An 11,948-nucleotide genomic window follows, 5' to 3' on the forward strand; every position below is an offset into this window, starting at 1 on the left:
TTATGTACGTACACGTGGTAGCACGTGGGCAGCTTAATTGTGGGTGTGTTCTAATCCAACATGGATGAAGACAAAGAAGTTCAACCAACAGTAAAGACTGATTTAAGTGGACCAATAGCACTCATTATACTGCAATAGTCTTTTGTAGGTAACAGGGAGCCTTCTTATGAAGAGCTAGTCAAGTTAGTAAATGTTATATCCAAGCCATTGGCAGGAAGAAAGCTCACTAAAAGATTATTAAAAGTTATAAAATTAATAATTCTTTTAAAATTTTATGTCTTTCATTAGTTGGTAAAGAAATCAAGTAAAGGGAATCATTTGAAAAGAGGAGTGAGAGAAGTTGTGAAGAGTTTGAGGAAAAACAACAAAGGAGTGGTCATATTTGCCGGTACGTGTGCACGCCCACACACTAATTAGAATTAGCCACCCTACCTATCATTTCCAGGTGATGTTAGCCCCATTGATGTGATATCGCACATTCCTGTATTCTGCGAAAATAAGAAAATACCGTATTGCTATGTGCCATCTCGTAGACAATTGGGTGGAGCTGGTGGCACCAAGAGGCCGACTAGTGTTGTCTTAGTTGAGAAGGATAAGGACTATGAGGAGCTTTATGAACAGTGCTACAGTGATGTTGATGCTCTTCCATTACCAATTTAATTGTTATGATTACAGTAATTATATTAGCTTGTTTGTGGTATTACACAAACAATATTTCAAAGGGCAAGCAAGGACAAAGAAACTCTTTATTTAGCTAATGAGTTTTTGAGGCTTAGACATAATTTGTTCGTACTAGAGTAAATAGTAATATTTAATCAACTCAATAATCATTAAGCTTTAATGGACCAAGATATGTTAATTCATAGTTGATAAATATCACGCTTTATGCTAGCGATGTCTTTAAGAATAAATGAGCAAGTGATTTATAAACTGTATATTTAGTATTTAAGCAGCAGCAACTTAAGTCATTCCATCAAAGAAGAATCGTCATCATGAAGCTGTTTCTTGTACTTTTCCTTGTTCTCTTTGCTGCTGCAGCAGTGAGTAGTACTAGGAAATCAAAACCCCGTTGTCCGAGACCTGCAGTACCCTATTATGGATACGTACGTAAAGGACGTCGAAGCTCTTATACTGTTAGTAAAAGGATTACCATTGCTTGCAAACGTGGGTATATACTGGTTGGAAGCAGCTCCATCAAGTGTTTGCAAAAAGGGCAACTTGCTTATTGGCACCCACATCCACCAGTTTGCAAGGAATTATCCAGTAAAAATTGTCAATATAAATCTATACTTATACAAATTATTATTTATATCGCTAGTTGTTTGTCCAAAATTGCCTGCTCCTGCTAATGGACGAGTGTGGAATAAAGGATTGAAAGCAACGTTCAGATGCAATAGTGGGTTTAAGCTAAGGGGCAGCTCCAAGAGAAAATGCAGGTCTACTGGATGGACTGGGACCCAACCAATTTGTGAACCAAGTACAAACATTATGTTTAAAATGGTTCTTTATAATTGTATGTGCAGAGTATGCATGCCCTACACTTCATAATCCAGCCAACGGTTATGTTAAAATAATAAAACATGGATCTAAAGCTGTTTACAAATGCAACAGTGGATTCAAACTGAGAGGACACTCCAAGAGATCCTGCAAGTCAAATAGATGGACTGGAAACCAACCATTCTGCCAACCAAGTAAAACCTATAATTTTACTAAGATTGTTACAATTATACTACAGGATTTCCACAATGCCCAAGATTGGCAGCACCAGAAAATGGGAAGGTTTCGTTTAGTAAAAAAGGTTCAAAAGCTGTTTATGAGTGCAACAGTGGATTCATATTGAAAGGATCTTCCAAAAGATTTTGTAAACGTAATGGGTGGACTGGATCTGCACCAACCTGCCAAAGTAGACAATTATGCTTATCATCATCATTATCATTATTATTTATGAACACATAGAGCCTATACAGTGTCCTAGGTTAGCTGATCCAGAAAATGGTGATGTTAGCTTTAGACAAATAGTTGGATCCGTTGCAATGTACAAGTGCAATAAAGGATTCACATTAATTGGAAGTGAGAAAAGAACTTGCCAGCAAAACGGAGCATGGACAGGACAGCAACCAACATGCAAATGTATGATTTAAAAAAGACTTACCTTTGATTAAAATAGTATTTTAGTAATATCATGCACAATATCAATTCTACTTTCTCTTTTTATACAGTGGTTCCCATTTGTAAGCATCCCTATTCTCCTCTATTTGGTTCTGTGCAAGTAAAAGGGTTTGGTATTGGAGCTGTAGCTCATTATACTTGTTCAAACGGATACAAGCTGATTGGCTATCAGTCAATCCCATGCACTGCTGGAGGAGTATGGAAGTACCGTGCTCCAATTTGCTCTCCGTTTCATATTTATGAATATGCTGAACACTAATTAATGGATATATATAATAATTAAAAATAATAATTTATTTGTTTCAAAAGAATTGTTGAACATTATTAAATAAAAATATCTTGCTGGATGTCATCAATTCTTATTAAACACACTGCAATTATTGTTTATGGTAATTAACACTCTCATTTGCACCTCAAGGTGTTAAAAAGGACTTGTAAATTTTGTCACACTTACTAGTGTTAACAAGGTATCAAAAACAACTTGTAAATTACTTCCTGTTTGTAAATTGAGGAACTAATATTTCTTATTAAATACAGTTGTTGCTGAATTTTTAATAAAACAGTACTTATAAATTAGCCTAAATCACAAAATAAAATATATATTGATGATAGTACATACATATACACTAAGTGATTAAATATTCTCTTTAATTGTTATATAGTTTCATCCAGTGTCCTTTGTCTCCTATCAGGAGGTTTCAGACGAATCTTAGCGCAATTAGGTGGAAACTTGATACCTAAGGAGCTATAAGACAGATCCATTTAACAACTACCAACAAAGTAATTTCCTTAAATAAAAGCCCGGGCATCTATTTCCTAAAATGATACTTGGACCTCCAAAAAATATATAAAAAATAAAAAAAACTTTGGCCCAGAGCGGGATTCGAACCTGTGGCCTCAAGCTTTTGACTTCTGGAACTTCAGGCATTGCCCACTAGACTACTGAGTCACTCCTAGGCTGGTGTTGCGTATTTATAGTTTAATTCTATTGCTACCCCGGCGTTTATTCGAATGCGGCTTCTATTTAAGGAAATACGGTACATGTACATGCACCGCAATATTATACATGTATATGCACATTTTAAACTTTCTCACGTCATGTCTTGTGGAGTTAGAAAGATGAATTGCTTCCCTTGCATGCTCTGTCCCATCTCTAACATTAGCTGCATGCTTATCTTCCGATTCACTAGATCCATGAAGACATCAAACTCATCCAGACAGCGGAAAGGACACTCCATTGCTTCCCACAGCGCAATTATGAAAGCGACTGTTGAGAACGAACGCTCTCCACCAGAGAGGCTGCGTACGTTCTTTGTTGCTTGTTCCTTCCTCACTTTAACCTAATAAATAATATGCTTCATGAGCAGAGAAGAACTACACTACACTACATGACTTTTTGAGCAGCTTTAAAAATTCGTAGAAAATCCAATTTTGAACAGGATCAGCTCAAACTTCTACACAACATAAGTACATGTATATGCACTACAAAAAATTATAAAAATTGAGAATTCTCCCCTTTTCATTTTTGGTGAAATTTGGCAAAAATCCCTGTACTAGAGTACAGGGACTTTGGCTCAATTTCGGAGAAACTTCAAAAATTTATAAAAAATCCAAATTTGATCAGATTTAGCCCAAACTTTCTACACAATATATAAACATTTTTATGTATTAAAAAATTACTAAATTTGAGAATCCTCTCCTTTTCATTTTTGGCAAAATCTGGCCAATATCCCTGTACTATAATAGTACAGGGACTTTGATCCGATTTTAGAGCAACTTCAAGTACATGTAGCTAAGAAAGAAACTGCCTATGAAAGAACAGTAGACAACAAATTTATTTCTTTTCAACTGCTATTACTTATTCCTCATGTCTGGCAATTACACGTAGCACAATAAGTCGCTTCCCAATCGGTTATTCACTTACAATAATTTCCAATTTCTTCTCGTTCTCGTCAAATTTCAGTGTTCCATTGTATCCTCTTTTGCTAACAAGTGACTGGAAGTAAAGGCACGCCCGTCTAGCGGTCCGTTGTCGTATCTCCTTATAGCCGAGGAGTCGACGGCTAAAGCTTGCCTTCAAACACTGAAAAAATACACCTTTATAACTAATTTTAAGTTAAAAAATTAAAATCTTACACTTACACACATACACACACACACACACTCATCACTCTAAGCTTACAGCTAGTGATTTTTTCTCCTTAGTGATAGCTTTGTCAAGTTCCTTAAAATTCTTCATTGCCTCAAGAAAATTAATTCTGACCTCCTCTTGATTCCGCCTCCTACAACAAAACATAGTAAAACTAGACTTTAACTAAGCATCTGTTAATTACCTGTGTGACTCTTCATCCAGTTTTTTCTTTATATTCTCGATTTCACTCTTAATACTTGAAGAAGGTCTGTCTGTATCGATTCTGCTACATAGATCACTGGCTATTTTAGTAACTGTCTCAGTCTCCTGTCTCTGTTCTTGAAGAGTGGCATTTATGCTCTCTATTTTAGACTCTAGCTGCCTTTTACGATTATTAACCTCGGCAATATGCCCCATAGCCTGACTTAGATCTACAGTGGCTTTCTAGAAAGAGACAGAGAGAGAGTTAGGGAGCTACTTTATGCACGCCACAATTATAAATTACCAACAATACATTATGTCCATTTATGTGTGAATCATTCACAAACTTTAAGCTCATCCCTAGCAGCCTCCAGTCTATCAAACACTTCACTCTCATACTCTGCGTGGACCCTCCTCTCTTCCTCGAGCTCTGCCAGCTTCCTCCTCCTGTCCTTAATGACGTCTTGGACTTCTTGTATCTTCTCCGTTTGAGTTGCTATTTTCTCTTCGAGTTCTCTTATCTCGCTCTCCCACGTATCAATGTCTGCCTCGTGACTCGTGTCGTCCAGAGCTTCAATCATCTCGTCTACTTCAGTCTTACTCTTGTTTAAAGTCCGTTTCCTAGTCTGAGCTGATGCGATGTACTGTTTAATACTAGACATGTCTCTCTGAGGAAGGAAAGAAACAATTAAGGAAGAAACTAGTAAGTAAATATGTGCATGTACATGTATTTTACAAAGGGTCAATTACATGTCATGATTTGAATTCAATACATGCGTGATGCAGAACATACATGTAGTACAGGGACTTTGGCCCGATTTTGGAGCAACTTTGAAAATTCATAAAAAATCCAAACTTGATCAGAATCAGCTCAAACTTTCTACACAACATAAGTACATGTATACGCATCAGGAAAAATTATAAAAATCAAGAAATCTCTCCTAGTAATTTTTGGCAAAATTTAGCCAGGAACTTTGTATATACATGCAAGGAGTACAGGGATTATATAAACTGACCATTATAGAGTCCACATTGTTTTTTATAGCAGCCTCCTGTACAGTAAGTGCTGTCTTCTCATTGTTAAGCTGCTCCAAACACCTTTGTTGCTGTGCTATGGAGTCATCTCTTGAAGCATGGAGTATACCAAAGGGACGATGATCTCTCTTAACTGAGTAATACTGATCATGTAATGCCTGATCACCTTCAATGGTATAAGCCTGAGAGAGAGAGGGAGGGAGGAAGGGAGAGAGGGAGAGAGAGAGAGAGGGAGGGGGGGATAAAGTTCAATGTGATTCATCATGTACATGTATGTTTAGTACTTACTACTCTTGCATTCCTAGGAGGACGATCCATGAGTCTTCTAGCTTCATCTTTGTTTTCCACAAGGAGCATTGAGTCAATGGATGACATGTCCACGAGTATATTGAATATATCAGGATCACTGACACTGATCATATCAACTAGTGCTGGATATTGACACCTTGGTAGCTACAGTAAGAGAAAGAGCTTTGATAATGTAACGCCTACCATCAATGAAATGGAGTCAAACAAAATGTGCTAATCTGCCAATGAATGGCAGCTTAGTTTGTGTAGTTAGTGACTTACATTGCGAGAGACATCATAAGGTCTTCCCTAACAAAGAAAAGGTAATTATATAAAAAGAGAGCAAGAGAGCTCACTGTGAAGCTACTAGTGAAGACAGGCGGTATGAATCTGGAGCGGTGTCTCGTACAAATGTCCCTAATGATTCCTTTCAGCTTATACTCATCGTCATGAGACGTGACCACAAACCCACAGAGTGTACCAAAACCAATGCATATCTCAATAGCAACGGACCACTTCTGCTCCTTCAATTTAATGTAAGCACCTACACATTGAAGAGAGAGAGAGAGCGGAAGATGAACATGTGAATACAGCAAATTATAAGTTTGCATGATTTTGCTAAACTTTCAAGTACTACTAGATCTAAATGACTATAATAATCATACCAACTGTACACAGCAGTATACATGTATATACCGTATAGTGCTTTAATTTTGCAGAGTTTTATTTTGGCAATTGGCGGTTTGCAAGCAGAATCCCCAATATTAAAACCGCAAATCATTAATGTGCATGCTCAGTAATGCACGTGTATACAAAAATCACCAAATTAAAAACCGCCAATTACAATTTTACAGTAAAATCACCAAAATAAAGCACTGCCACAATAAAGCGCTATACAGTAAATTGTACTAACCAATGGGTCCTTTTGGTGTCATGTTAAACTGCTCCTTGCTCCTCTTGATAGTGTTCACAATCTCAGTCATGTATTGTGCGAATCTGCTCAGAGGATTGTCACTGGACGACAATCGTCTCAGCGACTCCCTACAGTCTCTGATGTTCCCATCAACGTCAGAAACACGTGACCTAAAGTCACATGACATGCCAAAGAGAGTACACTGAGATGAAGGTACCTGATAGTCATGTGTTCTTTTTTGGCATTTTCTGCGTCTCCTTGTTTTGTGGCCAGGTCTCTATTGGCGGTGCTTAAATGCTCAGTTACAGTTTTGATTTCAACATCAACATCTCTTAGCTTCTGCATGAGGCCTTCTCTCTGACTTTTGATATCATCAGGATTCCTATTAAAATAAAAAACAATAAAATAAATACATAAACAAATAAACCCACTGATTCCTCTTTTCTTCCAATTTTTCTTCAAATTTCGCCTTTTCGCCTTTCCACCGATCGTTCGCTTGTTTCAATGACCTTACCTCACCCTAAAATAATTTTTTTTAATCCAAATTTATCATAACTTCGACTAGCACATACGACATACGTACATGTACGTGTACACATGTATTTCACTCCTTACCTGCTTGTTGGCTACTTCCCTGTCCAGTGCAGTCTTTTGTGCTGCCAGACTATTCTTCTTTGCACTGACATCAGCTGTAGCATCTGTTGCTTCTTGAAGGACAGCAGAGGCTTGATCTTTCTTCTCAGTCTTCTTTCTTTTAACCTCTTCATAATTATCAAGCTAAGGAAGGGAGGGAGAGAGGGAGGGAGGTAATATAAAGAAAAGAAAGTTCTCAGAAATTCTTACTTTCCGTTGAATGCTCGCCATTTTTCTTTCTTCTCTGTTTAAAGATTCCCTTGTCCTTGCAACTTTCTCTTCGCATTCTTTTACAGTTGCCCACAGCAACTCCAAGGACAGCTGCTCCTCCCTGGACTCCATATTCTTTAAGTTTTCAATATCTAAAATATATCATCGTACATGATCAAAATCAAAAACTTTAAGTCAGAATCAGATCAAACTTTCTACATAGCGTAAGGGCATCAATATGTATAAGAAAATAATAATAAAAATTAGGGATGATTTTGAAGCCAATTAAAAAAAAAAACATGGGCTACGGCCTTGGGTATTTCTCAAAAATTGGCTCATTTTTTGAAATGCTCATAACTGTAAACTTTTAGTCAAAATCAGCCACATACATGTACATGTAGCATAAGAACATCTACATATATAATAAAAAGTTGCCATGTAGGAAGTACTTTTCAAAAGCACATGACTCCATACCTTGAAGTTCCTGCTCGTACCGTCGAGCTTTACTCTGCAGTTCCGGCAACATCCGAACCTTCCTATTGACTTCCTGTTCCATAAGCGCCTGGTCCTCTTTAGCACTGATAAAGTCCAGTCTTATCTTGTCCAGGTGAGTCCCCTTCATGAAGAGCTGATACTTATCGCTGGAATTATTGCTATGCAAGAAATTCCTGCTAGTGTCCTGACTTAGCATACATACTGGATTATCAACCTACAATACATGCAACAATATTAACATCAAATCCTGTCAATATTATAGTCCCTTCCCTTCATTATCAAAGTGTCTCTCATACATACATACATACATACATACATACATACATAAATATATATATACACACACATTATACATGTAATTTCTTCATACCTGAATATTAAAATGGTCCAGCATCAATAATAGATCGTCCTTTTGCTGTGAAATCACTCTCCCTAAATCAAGAGAGGGAGAAAGAGAGAGAAGGGAGAGATGAGACAAGAATAATAAGCATAAATAAAGACAGAAGAATGGGTAGGAGGGATCATAATACCACATTATTCCTTACCGTCACTACTTTGCAGTTTATACGATGAGGAGCTATCTTTCCTTATTGTGCGTACGATTGTAATATGCTGTCCATATTGATCTCCTTTAAATGACTCTGTGCCTTTATTGGATAACGTTAGCTGTATCTCTGCTTGACTAAATATAGGATATAATTATATAAACATACTAATGTATACTGCAATGCATTTTATTTGAGAAAAGTATTTAGATTGTCTTCTAGTATACTTACCTTTGTCCAGTCCGAATAAAGTCCTTCAAAGATTGAGCACGCTGTGTTGAATGAGCTTTTCCTCCAAGTGCAACAATGATGGCGGTCATAATAGCACTTTTACCACCTGCCAGCAATAAAGCAATGTACATAATCAATTATTATAAACGATGCTAATAACTTACTTCCATTATCTCCGAGTATAAAGTTGACGCACGACTGGAGCTTCACTTCAAGTTTAGCGTGACACATAAAGTCAGTCAGCAATATCTTCTCGATAACTCCATCGTCTACAGACTATATAGGAGAGAGACAGAAGTGAACACGTGTACATTTAACACCTACTCTATTAGCAATAAGCTCTTCAGTTGCTCTTCTGATATCTTGTGACGGAGCAGGAGACAGTAGCACTTGGCTACTATCAATATTATCCATATCTTCGTCACTCTGAAGCTCCTCTTCCTCCTCATGTTCTTCTTCTATCCTTGCTCTTTTTCGAACAGGTTCCCCCTCCGCCATTATTTAATTTTTAACTTTTAATTAACTAGTTCAGTCACACACCTCACGTGTTTACACGTGGGTTGCAAAGCATCACGTGAGCAGTAAAATGGAAGAGTTTCTTGCTGGTGGTCTTCCTAATGAATGGTTGAGTTTGGTGAGGAAATCATCAGCAGATGATGAAGGAGTTGCTTCCATTGAGAATTTTTCTGAGGACACAAATTCTTCTCAAGCATAGTAAAAAAGGAAAAAGAATTTATGAAGTGGATATTTTTTAATATTTTTACCTCAGTGATGCCAGAGATTTGTCAAAAAAAGATTCCTCTCCTTCAAAAGTGCAGCAGTATATTGATTCAGTATGGCAATCAGAGAACGTAAGGCAATGATGATATAAACATTACCATTTGAATTTATTTGTTAGCAAAAAGGATTGACTAATTTTAAGAACTCTATACTAGAGGATGAGTTGACTATTCATCACAAAGACTGTAAGTGCATGAGACCATAGAGCTATTTATAAATGATCTGCTATATGTTAAGTGGCCTCAATAAATCCTCAGAAAGCAACTGATTGGCTTGAGTCAGTTGACTTGTCCATTGGGACCACTACTGAATCCTTTCCTGAACATTCAGCTAATAAATCAATGCAAAGGATTAAGGCTGGATCTTTTCTAGCTGGAGGGTATGCTCAGCAGCTTAGAACAGCACAAAACAATCTCACCAGAAGCAGTTAAGTGTGATTGTCTGATTGATTAGTGTTAATTCATGATACCTTTTAGGCGTTTGTGATGTTCTACATGTTCAAGTAGATTTGGTGGTGTGGTGTTGCTCAGTCTTAGTTACTCAGTCTATTCTATTGAATGAAAACTATGAAGGAGGTTAGCTATACAGTTCAGTGAAGGCTATATATATATATATACGTGTAGAATATTAGTATTTTTGGTCTTTTTTAACAGAGTCTTATTGTTTGGTGTTCTTTCATTGTCAATCAGACCGACCCATCATGAGAGGATCATTTGTTAGAATACAGTCACCATTGTAAGCTTAAACCAAATTATCTAATGCACTTTTTATTTTTATTTTAAAGTCATTTAGTTCATTTAGAGGGCAGTGATAATACTGTGTTCCCAGTATATTTGGCTAAACGCTATCAGATAAATAAAACATCATTACCGTCAAAAATTGTTAGCAGTTATGACTGTAAGCTGTACATATTAATGACACAAGCTATATTTTTGTGTAGTTTCTTCATTGAATAATACTTGTCATTCTGACTTGCTTAAATCAAGAGCTTTATTAAGAGTAAAGTGCATGGATAATAGATTATACACACTCTCTGTTCTTATTTATAGCGTTTATTTTATGAAAAGAAGCTAGACATTGTAAGACTATTAGACATTGCACCAGCTGAACCACACACCCAGCAAATGTCTTCATCTTTATGTAAGGAATATATACCTCATGTATTTATCCTGCCTCTTGTTATAATAGTAAATTTTCATCGCACTCCAACTACACTACTTCATGCCCTTGAGATTCAGAATAATATAGCTGATAAGATGATTAAGATCACCTTTTCTGCAACTATCAAACTGAGTGTATTTGAAAATAATGATCACAAAATTTTAAAAAATGGTATCGGGTGCTACCATGAAGCAAAGTTAGCTTATTATTTAACTTTGGATTAGTAAATTAGCTTGTTTTTAATATTTCAGGTGGGTATTGTTGCTAGAAGACAAAGACTATACCTTTTCAAAACTAATGATAGCAAATGAGCACTATACAAAATGGTTCATGCTGATAACATGCTCTACAAGTGATGTGTTAACATTCATTTAGGAGAGAACTGATTGAGAGAGGAGAAGGATTACAGTTCGTGTTTCACAACATCAGTGTATTAAGAAAAGAAAACTCTTGCAGGTAAATGTCATTTTGGCTTTCATGATAATTTCTTGTTTAATGTATGCCACTTTATATTGCCGACAGATATCAGAATTTATTACCAAAAGACTTCAGTTTAGAGGTATATATATGAAAGTCCAGAGGTGTCAAACTTTCTGATAATAATTGTGTATATTTTAATCTGTATAGGCTATTGATGAATCATTTTCAATTAAAACCATTTGGTACGTACTTGAGACAGAGTTTGACAGCTACTGGGAGAAGAGGAAAGTATAAATTACTTTTAAAAACCAAAAGTTATAATTATAATTAATAATGTTAAAATAGTTATGACGTATACATTATGCTTCTTCCCTATCCAACCAGGATGCTTCACAGTCATTTTGTAAATGAGTGAGAGTCTGTTTAAAATATTGACTCATGTCAAAATATCTTTTACTTTTCCTTTTAGGCTTCAGTTCCGGAACACGATAGTGAAGTGTCAGCCCATATTTTGCTGGTACAAGGAACTGTTTAGTGTAGCCATCTTGTATAGCAGCAGGCCGATGATACCAAGCAGAGATCACTGCATTCGTCTTTACAATCATTTTATGATAGTGAAAGGAGTGATCCTCAGCCTCTGGGTCTGCCACACGCTGGGTGTTTGTGTAATAGCGAGGCCATTTCTTTCTGGGACACTTTGTTGCAGTTTTAACTTGAGGCAGACTAACTCCATCAT

General features: G+C 36.5%; 4 protein-coding genes across 4 annotated transcripts; 3 read left to right on the plus strand and 1 right to left on the minus strand.

Annotated features, from left to right (window-relative positions):
* LOC100632775 (H/ACA ribonucleoprotein complex subunit 2-like protein) lies at positions 1 to 863 on the plus strand. The gene is made up of 4 exons (XM_003382461.3): positions 1 to 90; positions 139 to 243; positions 289 to 388; positions 446 to 863. The coding sequence occupies exons 1-4, from the start codon at positions 61 to 63 to the stop codon at positions 658 to 660; spliced, it is 450 nt and encodes a 149-aa protein (XP_003382509.1). The 5' UTR covers positions 1 to 60; the 3' UTR covers positions 661 to 863.
* A 114-nt stretch (positions 864 to 977) lies between these two features.
* Positions 978 to 2,480, plus strand: LOC105316811 (P-selectin-like). Its single transcript, XM_019993487.1, has 6 exons — positions 978 to 1,263; positions 1,319 to 1,477; positions 1,524 to 1,691; positions 1,736 to 1,903; positions 1,957 to 2,130; positions 2,220 to 2,480. Exons 1-6 carry the CDS (start codon positions 993 to 995, stop codon positions 2,426 to 2,428), a joined length of 1,149 nt encoding a protein of 382 aa, XP_019849046.1. The 5' UTR covers positions 978 to 992; the 3' UTR covers positions 2,429 to 2,480.
* Positions 2,481 to 2,653: 173 nt separating this feature from the next.
* On the minus strand, positions 2,654 to 9,370 carry LOC100632100 (structural maintenance of chromosomes protein 6-like). The gene is made up of 21 exons (XM_011412035.2): positions 9,176 to 9,370; positions 9,016 to 9,127; positions 8,852 to 8,957; positions 8,621 to 8,757; positions 8,446 to 8,507; positions 8,055 to 8,289; positions 7,581 to 7,732; positions 7,353 to 7,514; positions 7,169 to 7,257; positions 6,955 to 7,119; positions 6,738 to 6,907; positions 6,181 to 6,368; positions 6,107 to 6,133; positions 5,825 to 5,989; positions 5,518 to 5,718; positions 4,849 to 5,169; positions 4,503 to 4,744; positions 4,352 to 4,451; positions 4,094 to 4,252; positions 3,265 to 3,509; positions 2,654 to 2,914 (listed from the first exon to the last, which is right to left on the minus strand). Exons 1-21 carry the CDS (start codon positions 9,347 to 9,349, stop codon positions 2,824 to 2,826), a joined length of 3,303 nt encoding a protein of 1,100 aa, XP_011410337.2. The 5' UTR covers positions 9,350 to 9,370; the 3' UTR covers positions 2,654 to 2,823.
* A 5-nt stretch (positions 9,371 to 9,375) lies between these two features.
* Positions 9,376 to 11,614, plus strand: LOC109580400 (uncharacterized). Its single transcript, XM_019993485.1, has 14 exons — positions 9,376 to 9,565; positions 9,621 to 9,702; positions 9,750 to 9,816; positions 9,869 to 10,057; positions 10,108 to 10,206; positions 10,285 to 10,366; positions 10,416 to 10,528; positions 10,572 to 10,630; positions 10,681 to 10,771; positions 10,820 to 10,988; positions 11,044 to 11,118; positions 11,168 to 11,248; positions 11,315 to 11,351; positions 11,420 to 11,614. The coding sequence occupies exons 1-14, from the start codon at positions 9,438 to 9,440 to the stop codon at positions 11,504 to 11,506; spliced, it is 1,359 nt and encodes a 452-aa protein (XP_019849044.1). The 5' UTR covers positions 9,376 to 9,437; the 3' UTR covers positions 11,507 to 11,614.
* The last annotated feature ends 334 nt before the right edge of the window (positions 11,615 to 11,948 follow it).

The sequence above is a fragment of the Amphimedon queenslandica genome, unplaced genomic scaffold (genome assembly GCF_000090795.2).
Source record: "Amphimedon queenslandica unplaced genomic scaffold, v1.1 AMPQUscaffold_13521, whole genome shotgun sequence".
Taxonomy (NCBI): domain Eukaryota; kingdom Metazoa; phylum Porifera; class Demospongiae; order Haplosclerida; family Niphatidae; genus Amphimedon; species Amphimedon queenslandica.

Excerpts from the sequence above, each read along its gene's own strand:
- LOC109580400 (XM_019993485.1), top strand. The coding sequence starts at position 9,438 with ATGGAAGAGTTTCTTGCTGGTGGTCTTCCTAATGAATGGTTGAGTTTG. Across the intron at positions 9,566-9,620 it reads ACAAATTCTTCTCAAGCATA|TGATGCCAGAGATTTGTCAA; the intron begins GTAAAAAAGGAA and ends TTTTTACCTCAG. Across the intron at positions 11,119-11,167 it reads AATGAGCACTATACAAAATG|GAGAGAACTGATTGAGAGAG; the intron begins GTTCATGCTGAT and ends ACATTCATTTAG.
- LOC105316811 (XM_019993487.1), top strand. The coding sequence starts at position 993 with ATGAAGCTGTTTCTTGTACTTTTCCTTGTTCTCTTTGCTGCTGCAGCA. Across the intron at positions 1,478-1,523 it reads CCAACCAATTTGTGAACCAA|AGTATGCATGCCCTACACTT; the intron begins GTACAAACATTA and ends TTGTATGTGCAG. Across the intron at positions 1,692-1,735 it reads CCAACCATTCTGCCAACCAA|GATTTCCACAATGCCCAAGA; the intron begins GTAAAACCTATA and ends ATTATACTACAG.
- LOC100632775 (XM_003382461.3), top strand. The coding sequence starts at position 61 with ATGGATGAAGACAAAGAAGTTCAACCAACA. Across the intron at positions 91-138 it reads ACAAAGAAGTTCAACCAACA|TCTTTTGTAGGTAACAGGGA; the intron begins GTAAAGACTGAT and ends ATACTGCAATAG. Across the intron at positions 244-288 it reads TCACTAAAAGATTATTAAAA|TTGGTAAAGAAATCAAGTAA; the intron begins GTTATAAAATTA and ends GTCTTTCATTAG.
- LOC100632100 (XM_011412035.2), bottom strand. The coding sequence starts at position 9,349 with ATGGCGGAGGGGGAACCTGTTCGAAAAAGAGCAAGGATAGAAGAAGAA. Across the intron at positions 8,508-8,620 it reads TAAACTGCAAAGTAGTGACG|GGAGAGTGATTTCACAGCAA; the intron begins GTAAGGAATAAT and ends CTCTTGATTTAG. Across the intron at positions 4,452-4,502 it reads CTGGATGAAGAGTCACACAG|GAGGCGGAATCAAGAGGAGG; the intron begins GTAATTAACAGA and ends GTTTTGTTGTAG.